At 70.0% G+C, this 21311-nt stretch overlaps 3 protein-coding genes across 5 annotated transcripts; 1 reads left to right on the top strand and 2 right to left on the bottom strand.

The window, feature by feature from the left end:
* Nucleotides 1–118: 118 nt before the first annotated feature.
* AEBP1 (AE binding protein 1) lies at nucleotides 119–7747 on the bottom strand (the record flags this gene model as incomplete). Its single annotated transcript, XM_084302345.1, has 23 exons — nucleotides 119–907; nucleotides 988–1087; nucleotides 1173–1312; nucleotides 1400–1739; nucleotides 1817–1996; nucleotides 2098–2294; nucleotides 2372–2495; nucleotides 2589–2677; nucleotides 2763–2907; nucleotides 2994–3078; nucleotides 3191–3330; nucleotides 3424–3533; nucleotides 3615–3689; nucleotides 3769–3849; nucleotides 3953–4042; nucleotides 4164–4253; nucleotides 4846–4935; nucleotides 5072–5143; nucleotides 5796–5867; nucleotides 6101–6583; nucleotides 6808–6940; nucleotides 7212–7357; nucleotides 7441–7747. The coding sequence occupies 23 exons, from the start codon at nucleotides 7745–7747 to the stop codon at nucleotides 348–350; spliced, it is 3849 nt and encodes a 1282-aa protein (XP_084158471.1). The 3' UTR covers nucleotides 119–347.
* A 1258-nt stretch (nucleotides 7748–9005) lies between these two features.
* CAPG (capping actin protein, gelsolin like) lies at nucleotides 9006–13497 on the top strand. 3 transcript variants are annotated; one of them, XM_084302133.1, is made up of 10 exons: nucleotides 9006–9086; nucleotides 9696–9746; nucleotides 9818–9990; nucleotides 10076–10230; nucleotides 10750–10917; nucleotides 11547–11696; nucleotides 11772–11861; nucleotides 12363–12495; nucleotides 12577–12665; nucleotides 12747–13497. In XM_084302133.1, the coding sequence occupies exons 2-10, from the start codon at nucleotides 9724–9726 to the stop codon at nucleotides 12810–12812; spliced, it is 1047 nt and encodes a 348-aa protein (XP_084158259.1). In that variant the 5' UTR covers nucleotides 9006–9086; nucleotides 9696–9723; the 3' UTR covers nucleotides 12813–13497. The 3 variants fall into 3 exon arrangements, with proteins under 3 accessions (XP_084158259.1, XP_084158260.1, XP_084158261.1); XM_084302134.1 differs by having other exon boundaries at nucleotides 9617–9746; XM_084302135.1 differs by having other exon boundaries at nucleotides 9037–9086; nucleotides 9637–9746.
* A 232-nt stretch (nucleotides 13498–13729) lies between these two features.
* On the bottom strand, nucleotides 13730–20221 carry DBNL (drebrin like). The gene is made up of 14 exons (XM_084302451.1): nucleotides 20111–20221; nucleotides 19556–19611; nucleotides 18922–19034; nucleotides 18603–18677; nucleotides 18348–18494; nucleotides 18131–18208; nucleotides 17886–18037; nucleotides 17579–17627; nucleotides 17355–17429; nucleotides 17152–17254; nucleotides 16350–16451; nucleotides 15363–15457; nucleotides 14825–14930; nucleotides 13730–14477 (listed from the first exon to the last, which is right to left on the bottom strand). Exons 1-14 carry the CDS (start codon nucleotides 20191–20193, stop codon nucleotides 14338–14340), a joined length of 1374 nt encoding a protein of 457 aa, XP_084158577.1. The 5' UTR covers nucleotides 20194–20221; the 3' UTR covers nucleotides 13730–14337.
* Nucleotides 20222–21311: the final 1090 nt, after the last annotated feature.

Raw genomic sequence — 21311 nt, 5'->3', positions numbered from 1 at the left:
GCGCCGCGAGGGCCCTGCCCTGGGGAGCGCGACCGCCCCGGCCGAGCCGCGGTGCCGGGGACCCGGGCTGCGTCCTCCTCGCCCGGCCGCGGTGGCACCGCCGGGTCCCTGGGGCCGGGGCCGTGCATCCGAGCCCGAGCCCAGCCCGGGGGACGCGCTGCAGCTGCCGGCCTTCGGGGCAGGCATCGGGGTGGCGTGGCCGTGGTCCTGGCAAGCGAGGCGGGTGGGAGCTGCAGCCTGCCCGGCGCGGGCGAGGAGCGCTGCGGAAGCGGGTGGCGGCGCCTGCAGCGGGTAAAACTCAACCAAGAGTGAATGCCTGGAGGCAGGAGCGAGGGGACGGGCGTCCCCTAGTCGCCAAAGTTCACGGTGTAGGTCTCGGCCGTGGTGAAGGGCTGCTCCGTCCCCGTGCCCACCTCCCAAGCCTCCGTCTCCGTCACCAGCTCGGTCACCACCTCCGTTTCGGTCTCCATCTCCCAGGTGCCGGCGGTGGGAGGCTCCTGGCTCCAGGGCGCGTAGGTGGTGCTGCTGAAGGGGCCGGGCAGGGCCGTGGTGGGCACCGGGGGGGCCGTGGGGCCGGGGGCGGCGGCGGTGGTGGTGGCGTTGAGGCGCCGCAGCCTCATCTGCTGCCGGAGCCGCATGCGGTGCCGCAGGCGCTGGCGCAGCCGCAGGCGCTCGCGGGGCGTCATGGGGCGGCCGGGCACGATGCGGCGGATGGGCCGGTTGCCGTTCATGGCCATGATCTCGCGGATGCGCTTCCAGTTGGAGCGCGACAGCACGAAGTTGCACTGGGTGGCCCCGATGTCGTAGAAGACGCTGCAGGTCTTGACGCTGGGGTTGTAGCCCTCGGCGCGCGCCGACACGCGGTACTCGCCCGGGTTCAGGATGCGCCAGTAGTCCCCGCCGCTGGCTGCCGACGGCGAGGGGAGGTGAGGGGGGGGGGGCTGCGGAGCGGGGCCGCGGCGCCCTCGCCTCCCCCCGGCCCCTTACCTGTCTTGACGTTGTGCTTGATGCCCCCCACGACGATGGTGGCGTTGGCGATGGGCTCTCCCTGCTGGTCCGTCACCAGGCCCTTGATGCCGCGGTGAACCTGCGCGGAGGAAGGGGGCGAGGGGAGCGCGTGGAGCCGGCGGGGCCGCCCCCGGCTCCTGGCGCACGCAGGGCCCCGCGCCTACCTGCTCCATGAAGGTGAGCAGCGACTCCTTGTTGTTCTCCCACTCCTGCTGCAGCTCGCTCTCGTGCGGGAACTTGTCGCAGCCCAGGTAGACGGAGAGCTCCAGGCAGTTGGTGTGCAGGTAGCTGAAGTCGTTCAGGGCTGCCAAAAACCCAGCCGAGGGCCCCGTTGGCACGCGGTCACCCTCGCCCACCCGGCGGCTCGTTGGCACTGCCCGGCCCCACTTACTGCCGGCCCGGGGGCGCCACTTGGCCCCCTGCACGATGCCCATGGAGTCGGTCACGTCCTGCGTGTGGCAGCCCCCGCGGAAGGTCTCGGTCATGGTGAGGTGGGCCGAGGCGTAGGAGATGGCGAGCCAGCGGAAGATGGCGTGGTCGGGGGTCTCGTGCACCTCGGGGTTGTCGTCCTCGTAGTCGTCCGGGGGGCGCGGGGCGGCCGGGGTCTCGCTGGGGGGCCGGGCCGCGTCGAAGGGGTAGGACACCAGCTTCTCCCCGCCCTGCAGGTTGGCTCCCAGCACGAAGGGGTTCTTCTCCATCCAGGCCATGACGGCGCGCGTCTCCACCGCCACCTGCGCACGGGGGCTGTGACACCCGGCCCCTCGCCCCCCACCACCACCACCGACCCCGCCGGGCGCCCCCCGCTCACCGTGGCGTCCTCCTCCAGGTAGTGCTGCGGGACGGGGATGTGGTGGCTGGGGAAGCGGTGCGGCACCAGCTTCCTCTCCTCGGCCGCCCACAGCGGCGAGGCCAGGTCGGGGAAGTTCTCAAAGAGGTCGTAGCCCTCCTCCGTCCAGTGGCCCAGCGCCCAGTTGCCCAGCTCGGAGCCCTGCGGGTGGCGGGGACCGGCGGTGAGCCCCCGGTGGCGCCGATGTCCCCCGGTGCCGCCACCCCCGGTGCCGCCACCCCGGTGCCGTCCCCGCTGCTCACCGCCTCGCGGGCCAGCTCGTAGCCGTCGGGGTTGAGGGAGGGCACGAGGTGGATGCGGGTTTCGGTCACCAGGCTCCGCACGCGGGGGTTGCCGTCCTGGTACTCCTTGCAGAGGAACTGCATCAGCAGCAGCAGCAGCTCCCGGCCCAGCACCTCGTTGCCGTGCAGCCCCGCCGTGTACCTGAACTCGGGCTCGCCTGCAGGACGGGCAGCGTCACGACCCGTGTCCCCCCCGTCCCCTCCCCGTGTCCCCACGTCCCCTGCTTTGCCTCACCCGTCTCGTGCTCGCCGGGGTTGTCGGAGATCTCCATGGCGTAGATCTTCAGCCCCCGCGAGCTCTTGCCGATGTTGTAGATGCGGGTGATGGTCGGGCACTCCTCGTTCACCACCTTCATGAGCTGAGGGCGCAGGGGGGGTGAGCGCTGGGGCACGGGACGGGGACGGGGACGGGGACGGCGCCCCCCTGCCCCTTGGGGTGCCCCCGCGCTCACCTGCCTCATGTCCTTGTAGCTGTGGTGGCGGAAATCCAGGTTGTCGGCGGAGGTCACCTCGTTCTGCTGGCTGTAGTAGCTGCTGATGGCTGTGGAGGGGACGGCACTGTGGCCCTGGGGACCGAGCGGCTGCCACCCCCCAGCCGTGTCCCCCCCCCATCACCCCCCTCTTACTGGAGAGGGGACAGCCCAGGACCTCCAGGCGCAGGCAGAGGCTCCCGTTCCACGTCTGCGGGTAGATGCGGATGTAGCGCGCCACCACGGGCTCGGGGAACTCGGTCAGCACCGGCGTGTCCTTGTCCACGTTGCCGTAAAACATCTGGGGAGGGGACACGGGGGGGGGGGGTGGCAGCGGGTCCCCAGAGCCACCCCCAGCCACCCCCCACCCCCCCCGAGGCCGCGCACCATCTCCTCGTAGCCGTTGGTGTACATGGTCCAGCTCTGGCTGTCGTTGCTGAAGCCCACGTAGAATTTGGTGACAAAATCCTCGCTGCGGGAGGAAGGGGACGGTGCGTGGGGGGTGGCTGCCACCCCCACCGCCCCGCTGCTGGCCCCGGGGCCACCCCACACCCCTTCCCCGTCCTGTCCCCGTCCCCCTTTACTGGATCTGGGAGTCGCGCCCTTGGGTGATGACGCCGGTGAACTTGGTGGTGCGGCGCGTGTCCACCTCCAGCCAGTGCGCACGGCTGTCGTCCTCGGCACACCACGCGCCGTCGAAGAAATCGTCCTCGTTGGCGCCCGCCTGGGGACGGCGAGGGGACAGCAAAGGTGGCATGGGGTGGGGGGACACCACATAGGGACGGGGACGGGGGTGGGGACGGGGACGGGCGCCCACCTGCATGTTGAGGCGGCCGCGCTGCGCGCCCAGCCCGTGGCGCAGCATGGAGGAGGCCAGGAGCTGGTCGTCCTCGATGCGGTGGGACTCCAGCCCGATGGGGGGACACTCTGGGTGGGGGGGACATGGCACAACGTCAGTGTCCCCCCCCCCCAGCACAGTAACCTGTCCCCAGGGACGGGGACGCTCACTTGTCTTCTCCTCCGGCGGTGCCCACTCGTCCTCGTCCGTCTCCCACTTCTTCCCCCCTGGTTTTTTGGGTTTTCCTGGAAAACGGGGGCGAGGTGAGGGGGCAGAGCCGGGGTGGGGGGGGGACACGGGGTGGGGACCCCCTCCTGCACCCACCTTTGCGGTCCCGGCCCTTCTCCTCCACCCAGGTCTCCTCCTCCTCCTCCTTGCTGCTGCCGCCGCCTTTCTTGGGCTTCCCTGGCAGGGGACAGCGGCCATCAGGGATGGGGACGGGGACAGGGACGGGGATGGGGACAGGGACGGGTATGGGGCCGTGCCGTGCCACCCCCCAGCCCCTCACAGGGTTTCAGCTTCTCCTCGTCCGTCTCCATCTCCTCCTCTTTCTCCGGCTGCTTCTTGGGTTTGGGCGGCGGGGGCAGCCCGTAGTCCACTGCGGGGTGGGAACAGGGCTGGGACGCCCCTTTGGGACCTGGGGGGCCAGCCCGCGGCCCCACAAAGCCCCCAGCAGGGGCAGGGGTGCCCTGGTCCCCCCCCCCCAGCTCGTCACTCACGGTCATCGTAGTCGGGTCGCTCGAAGCCCTCCTCGTAGTCCCCCTCGGTGACGGGGGCAGGCAGCGGTGCAGGGGGCTCCTCCGGCTTGGCTGGGGGTGGCAAGAGGGTTTGGGGGTGCCCCTGTGGGGTCCTTTATGCCTCTGTGGGGTCGCTGTATCCTCACGGGGTCTCCAGTGCCTCCATAGGGTTTGCCATGCCCCTCTGGGCTCCTCTCTGTCCCCTGTAGCTCCCATGAGGTCCCCAAGCCCCTTTTGCAGTCCCCATGGCCCTGAATAAGCCCCCGTGTCCCCATAAGCCCCCTCAAGCCCCTATGGGGGCCCCATGGCCTTGAACGAGCCCACGTGGCCCCATGAGATGCCTCAAGCCCCTATGGGGTCCCCATATCCCCCTGAGATCCCTCAAGCCCCTGTGGAGTCCCCATTCCCCTATGGGGTCCCCATGGCCCTGAATAAGCCCCCGTGTCCCCATGGGATCCCTCGAGCCCCCGTGGCGTCCCCATGCCCCTCTGGGGTCCCCGTGTCCCCACGGCGTCCCCTGCACCCCTCACATGCTCCCCATCCATCCCTGCTGTCCCCATGCCCATCCCAGCCCTGGGCTGCCCCAAAACGATGCCGCCCCCTACCTGGGGCTGGGGACCCCCCCCCCCTTTGTCCCCCTTTGTCCCCCTGTCACCCCACTGACGTGGCGGCGTCTCCGGTTGGGGCCAGACTCGCTCGGGTTTCTTCCTGCTGGGGGGCTTGCGGGGTTTCTGCTGCCGCCGAATGTACTCGACTGGGGACAGGGGGGGGGCAATGACTGAGGGGGTGCGAGGCGGAGGGGAAGGGGGGGGACACGTCTGTGTGTGTGTGTCCCCCCCCAGCCATCCCAGGGGACCCCGTGGGTCCCCGCCTGCCCCCCGGCACCGTACAGTCCTCGTAGTCCTCCCGCTCCAGCTGCTCGTTGTAGTCAAGTGTTGGTGGCTCAGGCTCCGTGGGGACCTCTGTGGGGGGGACACGGGGGGCTGGGACACTTTGGGGTGGCACCGGGGTCACAGGGGTGGTGGCACGGGGATGCTGGGGTGACGTCGGGAGGCAGGGAGGTGGCAGCAGGGCAAGGGGAGGCGGTGACAGGACGTGGGGTGGTGGCACGGGGATGCTGGGGTGGCACTGGGACACGGGGAGGTGGCACTGGGATATGGGGAGGTGGCACCAGGACACAGGGAGGTGGCACTGGGATGCAGGGAGGTGGCACTGGGATGCGGGGAGGTGGCACTGAGACACGGGGAGGTGGCACTGGGAAGCAGGGAGGTGGCAGCAGGTCACTGGGAGGTGACACAGGGGATCAGGGAACGGCACTGGGGACACAGGGACGTGGCCCCGAGGCACAGGGAGGTGGCACTGGGGATCAGGGGACAGCACTGGGATGGAGGGAGGTGGCACCAGGACACGGGGAGTTGGCACCAGAGGGGTGGCACTGGGGACACAGGGAGGGGGCACTGGGGGTCAGGGGGTGGCACTGGGATGCCGGGAGGTGGCAGCAGTCACTGGGAGATGACAGAGGGGACCAGGGAGTGGCACTGGGGACACAGGGAGGGGGCACCGGGGATCAGAGGGTGGCACTGGGATGCCGGGAGGTGGCACTGGGGCTCTCACCAGCCTCGGGAGCGGGGTGCCAGTCCTCCCCGCCCAGCTCCCAGCGCTCGGTCGGCAGCTCCTCCAGCCCCCCTGGGGACAGGGACACGCAGAGGGGTGGCAGCGCCGGCGTCCCCAGCCCACCCCCAGCCCACCCCCCAGCGAGGGGACCCCATGGAGGGAGGAGACGGGGGACAAGGGGCAGGATGGGGGTGGCCCCGGCCACACCATGCGCCCCCCCCGGGGACAAAGCAGCGGGGGAGCCGAGGGGATGCGGTGACGAGCGCTCAGCACAGGACGGGACCCCCGGTGTCCCCCCCGCTCACCTCGGTCTCTGCCATCCTCCTCCTCCTCCTCAGGGACCCGCGGCTGCCCTGGGGACAGGGACGTCCCCTCTCTGTCCTCGCCCCGCGGGGGGTGCGGGGCCACGGGGGGCTCCCAGGGGGTGTCCGGTGGCTCCGGGGGTCTCGTGCCCGAGGGTTTCTTGGTGGCCTTGGGTGGCTTCTCCTTGGGTGGCTTCTCCTTGGGCTTCTTGGAGCCTTTGGGGGGTTTCTCGGAGCCTTTTTGGGGTTTCTCGGAGCCTTTTTGGGGTTTCTCGGAGCCTTTCGGGGGCTTCTCCTTGGGCTTCTTGGGGGGCTTGTCCCTGTCGTTGCTCTTGTCCCTGCTCTTGTCCCGCTCCTTGTCCCTGTCCCTGTCCTTGTCCTTCTTGGAGCCCCTCGCTCTCTCCTTGGGCTTCTTGGTGGGTTTTGGGGCTTTTTCCTTCCGGCCCTTCTTGGGCGCCTCGGGCTCCGGCAGCCGCCCCGGAGGGTCTGGGGGGGGCCGGGTCGTGTCGGGGGGGGTAGGGACAGCCCCAGCCGGGCACCCCCAACCCAGCACCCCCAACCCAGCACCCCCAAAACGCAGCACCCCCAGCCCAGCACCCCCCGGTTCCCCCCATCACCGCTCCCCCCCGTGTCCCCCCCTCCCCAATCCCTCTCCCCAGCTCCCTCCCGGTACCGGGCAGCCCCAGCAGCCCCCCCCCCCCCCCCCTCACCGGTGCTCAGCCCGGTGCCGGTGCCCGGCTCGGTGGCGAAGCCCGGCTCGGTGCCGTCCCCGTCCCCGTCCCCGTCGCCGTCGCCGTCTCGGTCCCCGTCGGGCCCGAGGAAGCCCCTGAGGAACTCCTCGATCTCGGCGTCGGTGAGCGCGGGCGCGGCGGGGTCCGGGGCGGCCCCGGGCAGCGGCAGCAGCAGCGCGGCCGCCAGCAGGAGGCAGGAACGGGGCGGCCCCGACAGCGCCATCGCCGCCGCCGCCGCCGCCGAGCACCGGCACGGCCCCGCCGAGCACCGGGGGAGGGCAGGGGAGGGAAGGGGGCGGGCCGGGGGCGGCACCGGGAGGGGATTTGGGGAGGGTTTGGGGGTGGGGGGGGGGACGGGAACGGCACCGGCACCGCGTTGGCACCGCGTTGGCACGGCACGGGGGTGGCACGGGGGTGGCACGGCACCGGCACCGCGTTGGCATCACCTTGGCACGGGAACGGCACCGGCACCGCGTTGGCACCGCGTTGGCACGGCACGGGGGTGGCACCAGCACTGCGTTGGCATCACCTTGGCACGGGAATGGCACCGGCACCGTGTTGGCACGGCACGGGGGTGGCACGGGGATGGCACCGGCACCGCCTTGGCATCACCTTGGCACGGGAATGGCACCGGCACTGCATTGGCACGGCACGGCACTTTATTGGCACCACCCGGCACCAGCACCTCGTTGGCACTGAGTTGGCACCGCACTGGCACAGCACTGGCACTGCGTGGCACCGGCACTGGCACCGTGTTGGCATCACCTTGGCACAGGAACAGCACCGGCGCCGCGTTGGGATGGCACGGCACGGCACAGCACCACACTGGCACCACACAGCACCAGCACTGAGTTGGCACCGCGTTGGCATGGCACGGCACCGGCACTGCGTGGCACCGGCACCGGCACTGCGTGGGCATGGCACTGCTTCGGCTCCACACGGCACCGGCACTGTATTGGCACCTCCTGGCACCACAGCTGGCACTCACACCGCTGGCACGGCATGGCACTAGCACCACGCAGGAGCCGTGCGGCATCAGCACCGGTACCGGCACCGTGCAGGACCAGCACCGGTTAGCCCTGGCACTGCCTCAGCACCAGCCCTGTGCAGGAACCGGCACGGCACTGGCACGGGACCCAGCACCGGCACCGCACGGCCACGGCACGGCCACGCCAAGGCCACCGAGCGTGTGGCACCGGCCTGTCCCCGTCACCCAGAGCTGCTTCGGACGGGCCTCACGGCACCGCGTGCCCCGTTCCTGCCGGCCCAGCACCGCGCCAGGCCCCGGCAGGATCCCGCAGGCTCCCCGGGCCCCGCGGTGGCCGGGCTGGGCCACGTGGCCGGGCTGAGCCCCGCGCTCGGCACACGTGTGGCCCCCGGCCCGGCCGTGAGTCACCGACCAGACACGCTGCGGCGGGGGCGGCTGGTGGGGGGGGGGGGCTGCCCTGCGGCAACCAGTGCTGCCCAGTGCCGCCCAGCGCCTCCCAGTGCCGCCCAGTGCCTCCCAGTGCACTCTGGTGCAGCACCCCTCCCCATTAAGCTCCCCGTGCCGTGCAGCTCCCAGTATGCCCCCCCATGTAGACCCCCCCCCCCCAATATAGCCCTCCTGTTGCAGCCCCCATGCATTGCCCCCCAGTACAGCTCCCACTGTGCTCCCCCAGTTTCCAGTACAGCCCCTCATGCAGCTCCCAGTACAGCCTCCCAGTTCCCAGTACAGCTCCCGCAGTGCAGCCCCCTGTGCAGCTCCCAGTACAGCCCCCCCCCCAAGTTCCCAGTATAGCCCCTCCCAGTACAGTTCCCCCAGTACAACCCCTAGTGCCACCCCTCCAGTACACCTCTCAGTCCCCAGTCCAGCCCCTCCCAGTACACCCCCCCCTTCCCAGTCCAGCCCCTCCCAGTACACCCCCCAGTTCCCAGTACAGCCCCTCCCAGTTCAGCCCCTCCCAGCGCATCCCCCCCGTTCCCAGTCCAGCCCCCCCCAGACCAGCCCCAAGAGGAGCAGGGGGCCGGGACCCCCCCTGGGGACAACGGGTGACAGCGACCCCCCCGTCGGGGCTCCAGGGCATCAGCAGGGCCCCCGGGGGGGGGAGGGGGGGGGGGGGACACGCGGGGACAGGCCCGGCCCCCCCCCGCCGTCCCCACCCTTTTCCTGCCGCCTGAGTCAGCGCCACCCGGCCCCGGCTTCCGGGTGTCCCACGGCTCGGGGGGTGTCCGGGGGGTGTCCATCTGTCCGTCGGGGCAGCTGTCCGGCCGTCCAGGTGTCCACTTGTCGCGGGGGGGGGGTGGTGGTCCGTCTGTCTGTCTGTCCGTCCGTCTGTCCGGGGAGAAGGGGGGGGGCGGTGTCTTTTGGGGTGCCCGCAGGCAGGGTGTGTGCCCGTGGGGATGTCCGTCCGTCCGTCCGCCTGTCCGTCCGTCTGTCCGTCCGTCCCTGGGGGCTCCCTGCCCCGCGGGGCTTCTGGCTGCTGGGGTGTCTGTCTGTCCTCCCAGGTGTCCGTCCGTCCGTCGGGGTGTGTCCGCCTTCCCCACCTGTCCGTCTGTCCAGCTGTGCGTCTGTCCGGCGCGTCTGTCCGGCGGGCTGTCTGTCCGTCCGTCTGTCTGTCTGTCTGTCCGTCTGTCCTCCTGGGTGGCCGCTCACTGGGGTGTCCGTCTGTCCGTCGGGGCGCCCACCTCCCCGTTGGGGCGCCCAGCTGTCTGTGTGTGTGTGTGGGGGGGGAGGATGTCTGTCTGTCCTCCCGGCTGTCCGTCCATCCATCCATCCTCCTGTTGGGGTGCCCACCCCTCCTGCCAGCTGTCCGTCTGTCCTGCCAGGTGTCCGTCTGTCCTCCCGGCTGTCCGTCTGTCCATCACCACGTCCCCTCTCCCCACAGGACCACCCGCTCTCAGCCCGCCGCCACCATGTACACGGCGCTCCCCAAAAGGTACCGACCTCCCCAAAAAACCCCTCAACCCCCCCCCAAACCCCCTCTGACGCCCCCCCCTTTCCCCGCAGCGGCTCCCCGTTCGGCCCCGTGCCCACCCGCCCGGGGCTGCACATCTGGCGGGTGGAGAAGCTGCGCCCGGTGCCGGTGCCGGAGGCGTCCTGGGGCACCTTTTTTTCGGGGGACGCCTACCTGGTGCTGCACCTGGGGCCCGAGGAGCGAGCCCACCTGCACCTCTGGATCGGTGAGCGCGGGGTAAGGGGGGGGACACGATGTGAGTGGGGACGTGGGGGGGTCCCGCTGAGCCCCCTCCCCGTTCCTCGCCGCAGGCCGGGAGGCGTCGCAGGACGAGCAGGGTGCCTGCGCCCTCCTCTGCACCCAGCTGAACGCGGCGCTGGGCGAGCGCCCCGTCACCCACCGCGAGGTGCAGGGCAACGAGTCCGACGAGTTCATGGAGTACTTCCCCCGCGGCGTCACCTACCAGGTACGGGGCGTCGGGAGCCCGAGGGTGCCAGAGGGGTGCCGGGCATCCCCGGTGGGTGCTGAGCACCTCTAGTGGGTGCTGGGCATCCTCAGTGGGTGCTGAGCATCTCAAATGGGTGCTGAGCATCTCCAGTGGGTGCTGGGCATCCCGTATGGGAGTTTGGGCAACTCCGGTGGGTGTTTGGGCTTCCCAAACGGGTGCTGTGCATCCGTGGTGGGCGCGCAGGACGCCCCCAAGCCCCCCAGTGTCCCCCCCACCCCCTTTTGCTCCCCACCAAGCACGTGGCGTCCCTGCTGGGTGCTGCCCACCCGCAGTGCTCAGCATCACCCCTGGGTGCTCAGCACCTCCCCTGAGCCCCTCAGCATCCCTACCACGGCGCTCAGCATCCTTTCCGGATGCCCAGTCTCCGTGCTGGGTGCTCAGCACCCCTCCTAGGCGCTCGGCACCCCCCACGGGTGCTGGCCACCCCTCCCTAGGGGTCGGTGTCCCCGCCGGGCGCTCAGCACCCCGTGCCTGCAGGAGGGCGGCGTGGATTCGGCCTTCAGGTCCGTGCGCCCCGGCGCTGGCCCCGGCCCCGTGCACCGGCTCTACCAGGTGAAGGGCAGGAAGAAAATTCGGGCGACCGAGCGGGACCTGAGCTGGGCCAGCTTCAACACCGGCGACTGCTTCGTCCTTGACCTGGGTGAGGTGGGTGGCCCCGACCCCGACCCCGGCCCCGAGACCCTCCCTGCTTGGTGCAAGTGCCCCGTGTCCGTCTGGGTGTCCGTATGGCCGTGGGGGGCCATCAGCCCCTCGGGGCGGCTCTCCATCCATAGCAGAGTGCTGGGTTGTCCACCTGTCCTTCTGGGTGTCTGTCTGTCTGTCGGGGTGTCTGTCTATCCCTAGGGGTGTCTGTCTGACCTTCCAGGTGTCCGTGTGTCCGGAGGTTTCCGTCTGGTTGTTCTTCTGGGTGTCCGCCTGTCCCGGGTGGCCGTATCTGTCTGTCCTGAACATGTCTGGGGGGGTGTCCTCCTGTCCGTCTGGGTGTCCAGCTGTTGGGGTGTCTGTCTGTCCTTCTCACCATCAGTCTGCTGGGTTGTTCCTCTGTCCTGTGCATCCACTGGGACACCTCATCTGTCCGTCCGTCCATCTGTCCACCCACCCATCGGTTATCCACGTGGCTGTCCGTCCGTCCCTCTGGGTGTCCATCTATCGAGGCGTCCCTTGGGCGTCCCCCCCTGGACCAGCCCCGACCCGGTGACACATAACGGTGGCCCCGGGGCTGGTGTGAACCAGCCCCGCCACCGCCGTCCCTCTCGGTGTCCCCATGTCCCCAGACCATCTTCACCTGGTGCGGGGCTCGCTGCAACGTGCTGGAGCGCAGCCGGGCCCAGGAGCTGGCGGCGGCCATCCGGGACGGCGAGCGGGGCGGCAAGGCCCGGCTGGAGGTGGTGGTGGACGGCGAGGAGCCACAGGAGATGCTGCAGGTGGGTGCCCTGGGGAGGTGAGGGGACGTGGGTGGCCACCCCAAGGCTCTGTCACGCCGTGTCTTCGTCCCACAGGTGCTGGGCCCCAAGCCCAGCTTGCAGGAGGGCAGCCCCGAGGAGGACGCGGTGGCCGACCAGAGCGCGGGGACGGCCGTCCTCTACAAGGCAAGGGGCTGGGCACGGGCTGGGGGTGCTGTGGTGGTCCCGAGGGGACGGGGGCTGGTGGCAAGGGATGGGACGTGAGGGCACGGGCGCACGTGGCAGCAGGGGAGGGTTGGATCGGGCGTCAGGAGGAATTTCTTCACTGGGAGGGTGGTTGAGATTTGGAGGGGGCTGCGGGGGGTGTGGTGGGGTCCCCAACCCTGCAGGGGTCTGGGAGCTGCGGATGTGGCACTAGGGGACACGGGACGGGGATGGGGCTCGGGTCAGCGTGGTGAGATTTGAAGGTCTCCAGGTGACCCCACGAGCCCCTGGGCACAGCTGGGGCACACTGTGGTGGCCATGGGGCTGGGCAAGGCTGGGGTGGCCCCCATAGGGGGGGGACACACAGGGTTGGGCATGGCCACGGGATGCTGTGGTGGGTGCAGGGGGCACAGGGACACACAGAGGGACACGGGGGGGGGGGCTGGTGGTGGCACCACGGCGGTGACACCCCGGCCACCGCAGGTATCGGACGCGACGGGGCGCATGGACCTGACCGAGGTGTCCAGGAGCAGCCCCTTCAGCCAGAGCCTGCTCTGCCCCGACGACTGCTTCGTGCTGGACACGGGCGCCGGGGGAAAGGTCTACGTGTGGAAAGGTGCCTGGGGACAGGGACGGGGAGGGGGACAGGGCAGGGGACGGGGCCCCCCCAGCCAAGGCTGACGTCCCCCGTCCGCAGGGCGCAAAGCCAACGAGCAGGAGCGCCAGGCAGCTCTCAGCGTGGCCGAGCAGACCATCGCCCGCATGGGCTACTCGCCCCGCACGCAGGTGGGCACAGGAGGGTTGGGGGGGGGGGGGCCACGGTGACGTCCCCTCGCCCCCCATCCCCACCGTGTCCCCGTCCCGCAGGTGGAGATCCTGCCGCAGGGCCGCGAGACGCCCCTCTTCAAGCAGTTCTTCGCCGACTGGAAGTGAGGGGGGGGCACCGTGGGGCCAGGACGTCCCCCTGCCCCCCCTCGGGGCCATTTCCAAGGCCAGGCCACCCCCTTGCCCCCCCCATCTCCACCCCTGTGCCATTGCTGTCACCCCATCCCCACGCCGCTGCCACCCCCGTGCCCCGTCCCCTGCTGTCCCCAAGCCCATTTTGTCCCCGTGCCCACGCCTGTCCCCTGCCACCCCCCTCCCCACCCGCTCTGCTGCTGTACCTCTGCCACCTCCCCGTCCCCATGCCACCCCTGTGCCCCCTCACTGTCATGCTCACGTGCCACCCCCCTCCTGCACCCGTGCCCTGGCAAATAAAGGCCCAATGCTGAGCCCCGTGTCCCACTGCCACCCCTCGAGGTTCCCTCACCCTGCTGTCCCCACACCCTGCTGTCCCCGTGTCCCCTGCACCCCCCTTGCTCTCAGTGTCCCCAGGTCCCCAAAATGCCCCCACAGTCCCCTGTGCACCCAGACCCCCTCCCCACTGCTCACTGCAGCCGTGGTCTCTGGCTGCTCTTCTGAGCAAACCTCCCTCCCTCGTTAGACTCATCTCCAGCACCAATACTAATTACCAACCTAATTAACCTCATCCCCTGGCGCACGAACCCGCTCGGCGCAGCGCACCCGCAGCTCCTCACCCATTGCAAAACCAGCACCGAGCCCCACGCCCAGCTCAGCTTCCCCTTATTAAAGGTCTCTCGTTAGCGCCGGCGGCTGACATTAAAAACCCCATGCCCTCTGCCAGCCCTGTGCCAAAACACCGCCATTTCACCCCAAATCACGCTGAAAAGCCTTAACACGCAGGGGTGGGGATTAACCGCGGGCCGTGGGGTGAGGGGAGCGCAGAGCGGGGACCCCGATGGTGGCGCATAGCAGCAGGGGCACGGCCGGGTCCTGTGCAGCCGTCACCAAAGAAAAGCCCTTTTATTGACCCGGGGGGGGGGCACGAGCGGCCCCGGCATCGCTAAAACCCGTGGTAAAACCCGTCACAGCCTGTTCCAAAAGCAACACCAGGGAAAGGAGCTGGAGGCGACCAAGAGGAAGGCGGCAGCCGGACCGGGCTCTTCCTTGTTCACAGTGAATGGGGCACGCAGGGGGGAGCCCTCGCTCACAGCTTTTGCTAAAATCCCCCCCCCCTTGGCCTCGTTTGATCTCCTCCCCGGCCGGGAAGCCGAGCGCTGGCCGCAGCTCTGGGCTCCCTGCGAGGGGTCGGGGTCGGAGCGCACGAGGGGCCAGGAGGGAGGGGAGCCCGCGGGGCACGCGGCTGCTCCACACCGGGACGGAGCCGTGGGGCTTCTGCCAGCGCCCCCGGGGGGGCATTTATGGGGGCTCCAGGGTTGGGGGTCTCAGGGCCATGGCACGTCACTCAGAGAGAAGGAAGAAAGGCAGGAAGGAAGGGAGAAAGGAAGGAAGGGAGGAAGGGAGGAAGGAAGGAAAGCCACGCACTGCTTGGAAGAACCAGGCTGGAGCCGAGTGCTCCCGGGGGGGCCGGGAGCTGCCGTGGCCCCGCCGCCCCCCCTTACTCGATCAGTTCCACGTAGTTGGCGGGGAACATGCCGAAGTGGCCGTCGGGGCCGTAGCCCCGCCACCAGCCCTCGTCGATCATCTCGATGTTGGTGATGATGTTCTCAGGGTCAAACGAGATCTCAGTGTCGTCAGCTGGAAGGAGACGGAGGGGAGGTGGGTGAGGAACAGCCCGGACCCCTGGGGCTGCCCCGAGCCCCCCACCCGCCTCGGGTGTCCCCCCCCTCGGTGCTGGGGACCCAGCTGCTGGCACGGCCGGGGCTGGAGGGAAGCCAGGCCAGCTCAGACGTTACAAAACACAAATATCCGGGCAAAGCTGGCCCCGGGACAGGAGGGAGGACAGCGAGAAAACAGATTTTAGAAGGGAGGGAGGGCACCGTCCCCCTTCACTTGCTTTCCCAGCTCTGCAGGGGGACGGGCAATGCCCTGCCCAGCTCTGGGCCCTGCGCCCCCCGTTTCGGAGGAGCCCCCCCAGCCCGTACCCGCTTGGTAGTCGTAGAGCGCCCGGGCACACAGCCCCTTCCCCGCCAGGTCCGGCGTCTGCTGGTACTCGGCCGAGTAGTCGTACTTGGCCCCATCAGCGTGGTCCTTCGGGAGGGAGAGAAGGGCATTAACGATGCTGTGCCTCGTTAGGCGGATCCAGGCTCCGGGGCACAGGGTCTGCCACGGCGCAGGATGCGGCCAGCGAGCAGCAGCCCCCCCAGCACCACTGTTTGCAGGATACGGCCACCCCGCTGCCCCGAGCCCAGAGCACTGGACGTCTCCCTCCCCTCCAGCTACGGAGAGGAAACCGAGCATCCACCACGTCTGCGAAGGAAGTGCTGCAGCGTGACACAACCCCGCTACTACACAGCGGAGAGTCTGACGCAGCCTGCCCACAGCAGCCCGCCTGGCCCGGCCCTGCTGCTTTGGGCTGTGCAGGCAGGAGGAGGAGGTTTGGGGGAGAAAAAGCCCCGAGGGCATCAGCGGGGCTCGGACCCCAGGGGACGCTCAGGGTGCACCCTGCCCGTGCCACCCAACCTGAGGGGGCTCCTCGTAGATGGCCGAGGTGTCCGGCGGCTCCTCGTACACATTGGCCTCATCCGCGGGGGGCTCCGGGGCGCTCGAGTTGTACCCTGCAAGGGGAACGTGTGTCACCAACCCGCTCCCTGCTCCCCCCCTGCCGCTGTCCCCGATGTCCCCACGCTGCAAGGACCGGGCTGAGCAAGCACAAACCCCGCCACGGGGGAAAAGCGTGGGGCTGCGGAGCCCTAAAAAGTACGAGACGCGGCATTTCCGATGGGGAACGGAGTGAGCTTGCCCGAGATTCATCATTTCCTAAAATACCAGAGACGCAAATAGCCGGGCTCTGCTCTGCTGCTTGCGGCGAGCAGCGGGGAAGGGCCGGCGCCGAGACCTTGGCCAAGAGCAGCATCTAGTGGTGACCGCAGCCGGCCCTGGCCGTCCGTGCAGCGGCCTCGGGGAAAGGCTCAGCGTGGATGGTGAAGCCCTGGCTGGAGGCTGAAGGCCAGCATTCAGCCAGGAGAGGTCACAGAGCCGCGGGGTGGTGGGGGCTGGGGGCACCTCCGGGCCCCTCTGGTGCCACCCGGCTCCAGCAGGGCCACCCAGAGCCCTGCACCACATCCAGCAGGGTGAAAAGACCCCGAGGAGGAGGCTCTGGCACCTCTCTGGGGACCTGTGCCAGGGCTCTGGCACCCACCCGGCACGGTTGGGCTTGGTGCTGCTCAGGGGGAGCCTCAGGGCTCCAGTTTGAGCCCAGCACCACTGGGCCTGGCACTGGGCACAGCTGGAAGGAGCCCGGCTCCGTCCCCTCTGCTCCCCATCCTCCCACTTGGCTTCAGCATCACCCGCAGACCTCGAGCCAAAGCCAAACCCTGCCTGCTCTCTGCTGAGGAGCAGGGAGATGGGGACAAGGCAGAAACGGAGCAGAACCCGCTGCCAGCTCCGGGGACACTTTGGAGAGGCGCGGCGAGAAGCTTTGCTCGGCCCAGCAGCGAGGGCACGCACCTGCAGCGGGCACCGGCGATGCTGGCGGCGTCTCCCGCGCCGGGGGGCCGGGGCTGGGCACCGCGTTCGCCTCCCTCTGCAGGAAGGGGCTGCGCAATTTGCCTGCAAAAGGAGACGGAGGTGCTTGAGGAGGGGGCTCGGGTACCCCTCGCTCACCGACTGCTCGCCACCGGGCTCGCCTCCCCAGCAGGATTTTCCAGCTCGGGTCCCTCTTGCAAAAAAACAAGTTTGTCGACTGGTTACAGCAGCGCCGCAGCCGAGCAAACACGAAACCAACACTGACGTGGTGTTGGGGAAGCAGAGCAGCTCGGAGGCCGGTGGCGCCAGCTCCCCGGGGATTTTCCTGCTGCTCTTATCTCGCCCATCGGCGCCTCCAAGCGCAAACAAGCACGGGGCCGCGCCACCAAGGTGCGCTCGCGCTCCTTCCGCAAAACCGGGGAGCAGGAGTTACTGCGGGCTAATTCGAGTCGTTCTCTGGGGGCTGGGCTGCTGGCGGGGGGGATGTTGGCCTGGGCACATCACGTGTTTGCAGCAGCTTCCTCGGCTGCAGCCTCAGCTTCGGTTTTCTCAACTTCCTGGCTCCTGCCCCGCGGAGCGGCTCGGTCTCGTCGGCTGCGCTCGAGCGCGCGAGCAGCCGGGCGGGACGGCAGGCAGCCAGGCCGGCTTCCTTTCCGGCATTAATACGTCTCATTGACAAAAAATAAGAAGAAATCTAAAGCTTCCCGGGTACAGCGGGGTGTGGATACAGCAGTCTCGGGTGTTAACGCTTCCCCCCCTGCCTCAGGAGCCCCCCCGTGCCCACCTGGCTGGGCAGCGGCTGCCGTGTCCCCGGGTGCCGCCCTCTCCTTCTGCTTGAAGATGTCCCGGGGGTTCACTGCCCTCTGTGCGATCAGCGACGCTGCCTCCTGCACGGGAACCAGGGGTTAAGCAGGGTCTGGGGGGGTTGGAAGGGGCAGAGGGGCCGGGAGCAGCCCCCCAGCACGGTTCCCCCCCAGCAATGCGCACCTGGGCTTTCTCCACCGACTCGCTCCTCCTGAAGCCTCTCCGCTGCTCGGCCTCTTGCTCCTCCGCCTGCTCCTTCTGCGGCACGAGAGGGGGCGGTGACACGGGGCCACCCCCCTGGGACCACAGAAATGGGGACAAGGGGGGGGGTGCAGAGGGCAAACAGGGGGGACACCCCCTGGATTCGGCACCCCGAGACTCTCAGAGAGCCCGGCGCCGAGGCTCACCCGCTGCTGCTGCTCCCTGTCCCTCCTCTCCGCCTCCTGCTGCAGCCTCCTGCGGTGACAGAGGGTGACAAAAGGACAGCAGTGCTTAGTGCCGCGGCCACGTGGGGATGGGGACAGCACAGCAGGAGCTGCCCCAGGGAGCTGGGGAAGGCTCTGCCCGCGGGGAGCGATGCTCGGAGCCTCCCCAGCCCCGGGGAGGGCAGACACACGGCCGGCACAGGACGCACAGACAGAGGATTCTCCTTGCACCTCCCGCTGTGTCACGGGAGCGCGAGCTGGGGACGTGTCCCAGCCACCAGGGACTCACTTCTGGGCCTCGATTTCGTTGGAGCGGGCTTTGTATCTCTGCTCCCGCCCCGCCGCCTCCTGCAGCTCCCGCTCCCGCCGCTCGCGCTCCAGCCGCTGCCGCTCCTCCTCCGCCCGCCTCTTCTCCTCCAGCCGCCGGTTCTCCTCGTCTTTCTGCCGGGACACGCGCTCGGGTGGGCTCCACAGCCCCCAGCCCCGGAGCTTGGCTTCGGCGAGCAGAGAGCACCCCGGCGGCACGGCACTCACCTCGGCTTTGGCCCAGAAGTTATCCTTATTCACCCTCTTGATTTCGGACATCGCGTTCGTCTTCTGGTACACGGATCCCTGCAAGGAGGCAGAGCAAAACCCCTGAGCTCCCCCCAAAAAAAACCACCCCGAGCTCCGTCCAGCCCCGTGCCTGGCACATCACGGCACCGCAGGACGTCTCTAAGTTGGTCTCGGGCGTCTCCTAACACCAACTCACCACGGGAGCCTGGGGTCCGGCGTCCTGGAAGCGGCCGCTCTCCTTGTGGAAGCTGTAGTTGGCCCCCGAGGCTTTGGCCACCTTCTCCATGATGAGCTCGGGCTCCACGTCCTCCTCGGCACGGGCGTTGATGGTGACGTGCGCGCCCTGCGCGGGGACAGCCCCGGCTCAGGGGGGGGTGGCCCCGAGGTGGCACCCTCGGGGGTCCACCCCGTGGCAGGAGAAGGGTTGGGGGGCACCGGGAGCCCAGCGGACCTTCAGGAAGCCGGCGACGGTGCTGACGTGGTTGGCGCAGGCTCCTTTCCGCACGTCGTTGACACCTTCGCCCGTCTGCAAGGGAAACCATCGGCACCCGCTTACCGGGGGGGGTCCCCAGCCCATGGGGGGGGTCCCAGCCCACCCACGGGGGTCTCTCCAGCAGCAGCACCTTGGGTCTGGGCTGCAAAACTGTCCCCATTTGGGGACCTCGGTGCTGCCCGGCTGCGGGGCACCCGGTGGATTTTTTTGGCCACCGGGCGTTTTTTGGCACCAGGGGGGGTGCCCAAGGTGCATCCCTGTCCCCGTCCCCGCTCACCCAGTTGACGAGGACGTATTTGGGCAGGCCGGAGTTGGGGTCCTTCACCCTGCAGAAGGCGTACATCACCTTCCCGCTGTTGAGCTCCTCCACCATCTCCTCCAGGCCCCCATCTGTGCCAGGACGGGAGCGGGGCTGGGGTGCGCCCGGGGACATCGGCACCTCCTGCCCAGCCCCGCAGCCCCCCCCCCCAGCTGGGAATCACCCAAAAACCCAGCTCTCATCCCCAAAACCAAGCCCAGCAGCGAGGATCTCTCCTCCTTTGAGCCCAGCAGAGCAGAAAACGGGCTGGTGCTCGCTGGCAGCATCCTGCTCAGCCCGGGGCTCTCCTTCCTCGCCGCGATAAAATATTGATGGCCAACAAGAGGCATCGGATGCTCCGAGGGAGGGGACGTGGGGGACCTCAGGCCCGCACCCAAAAGCCCCCAGCCCTAAACCCTGCCCCCCCCCAGCTCCTCGTGCCCCCCCCGTGCGAGGTGCAGGAGGAGCAGGAAGGAAGGGGCCCGGCGGGGACGGGCGGCACCGGCAGGACCCAGCCTGGGAACCAGGGCCAAGGGGGGGTGGGGGGGGGCAGGGGAGGGGCAGAGCCGGGCGCCCCCGTCCCTATCCCGGGGGGGCCGTGCCCCGCACTCACCCCCGCAGCCGGCCACGCGCAGGTCGTTGCTGTTGCCTTCGTAGGTGAACAGGGCCCTGCGGGACACCCCAGGGGGGGTGAGGGGGGGGGGTGACCCATGGATGGCCCCCCCACCCCCACCCCGACCTCTGTGCACCCCCCAGCCCCTACCCCCTGCCCCCCCACCCCACAGCCCCCCCGGACCCTCACCTATGAGTCCTCTCCCATGTGCACCCCCCAGCCCTAACCCCCTGCACCCCCCCCACGCCCCCAAACCCTCCCCCATGGGTTCCTCACCCCCCCCATGCACCCCCCATCCCCCCCCCATTCCCCATCCCCCCCCCCCCCACCTTCCCCACCCCCATCCCCCCCTCCCCCCCTTTCCCTCCCCCACCCCCCCATACACCCCCAACCCCCCCCCACCCCCAGCTGCCCCCTCCCCACTTTCACTTTCACTTCCCCTCCCCTCCCCCCATTTCCCCCCCACCTCCCCCAATTCCCCCCAGCCCCTCCCCCCTCCCTGCCCCCCCCCAGGTCCCGGTGCCCCCCCCCCGGGTCCCGGTGCCCCCCCCCCACCAGTCGGTGGTGCTCCCCGCCGCCACCACCCTGCCGTAGGCCTCCTGCAGCGCCCGCCCGTTCTTGCTGAGGTTCAGCGCCATGGCAGCGCCCGCTCCCGGCCCGCCCCGCCCCGGCGAGGCCACGCCCCCCCTCCGCTGGCCACGCCCCCCCCCGCCACGCCCCCTCTGGGACGGCCTAGCCCCGCCCCCCGCTCACCAACGCCCCGCCCCTTGATGGGCGACGCCCCGCCCCGCCCTCTGGTGGGAAGGCCACGCCCCCCTGGGACACGCCCTTTGCGGTAGCCCCGCCCCCCTCCGTGCATAGCCACGCCCCTTTTGGTATGGCCCCGCCTCTTTTATCATAGCCCCGCCCCTCCGCGCACCACCACGATCCTTTTTGTGTGGCCCCGCCCCTTTTGGCATAGCCCCGCCCCTCCGCTTCTCGCCCCGCCCCCTCGGGCACCCAAGCCCCGCCCCCTCAGTTTATCGCCCCGCCCCCTGCCCCACGCCCCCCCCCTCCCGCCCCGTCCCGTTTTGGGGCATTTCGGGTTTATTTTTTCCCCCAGGGTTCCGCCCCCCGAGGGGTGGGGGCGCTGTAGGTGAGCCCCCCCCCCCCCCCAAACCCACCCCCCCCCGGCTGTCCTGGGGCTGCACAGAGGGGAGGGGGTCTCTGGGGGGGGGGGGGGGGAGCTGTGGGTGCCCCCCCGGTACCGTGGGGCTGGGGACCCCCGGGGACCCCCCCCCGGCACCCGCACCCCCCTGGGACCCCCTGGGACCCCCCCATTGACCACAGGACCCCTGGGACCCCCCCCAGGCCCTCCAGACACCATGGGGATCCCTGGGACCCCCCAGGACCCCCCCCCAGGACCCCCCAGGACCCCCCCCCAGGACCCCCGAGACCCCATGGATGCCCCAGGACCCCTTGGGGAACGTGGGACCCACGGGACCCCCATCAACCATGGGACCCCCCAGGACCCCCCAGGACCCCCAGGACCCCTGGGTACCCCAGGACCCCAACACCCCGGGACCCCCAGTCCCCGTGGGACCCCTGGGTGCCCCAGGACCCCCTGGACACCCCGGGACCCCTCAGTGCCCCAGGACCCCTGGGTGCCCCAAGCCCCCTTGGACCCCCTGAGCCCCCCCGCCACTATGGGACCCCGGGGACACCCCAGGACCCCCGGACCCCCCCCCCCCACACCTCCCACCTCTCCCCGTGCCCC

Source organism: Netta rufina (genome assembly GCF_964035555.1).
Source record: "Netta rufina genome assembly, chromosome: 27".
Taxonomy (NCBI): Eukaryota; Metazoa; Chordata; class Aves; order Anseriformes; family Anatidae; genus Netta; species Netta rufina.
Note: the sequence above shows the minus strand (reverse complement) of the source record. Positions and strands in the feature narration are given on the sequence as shown.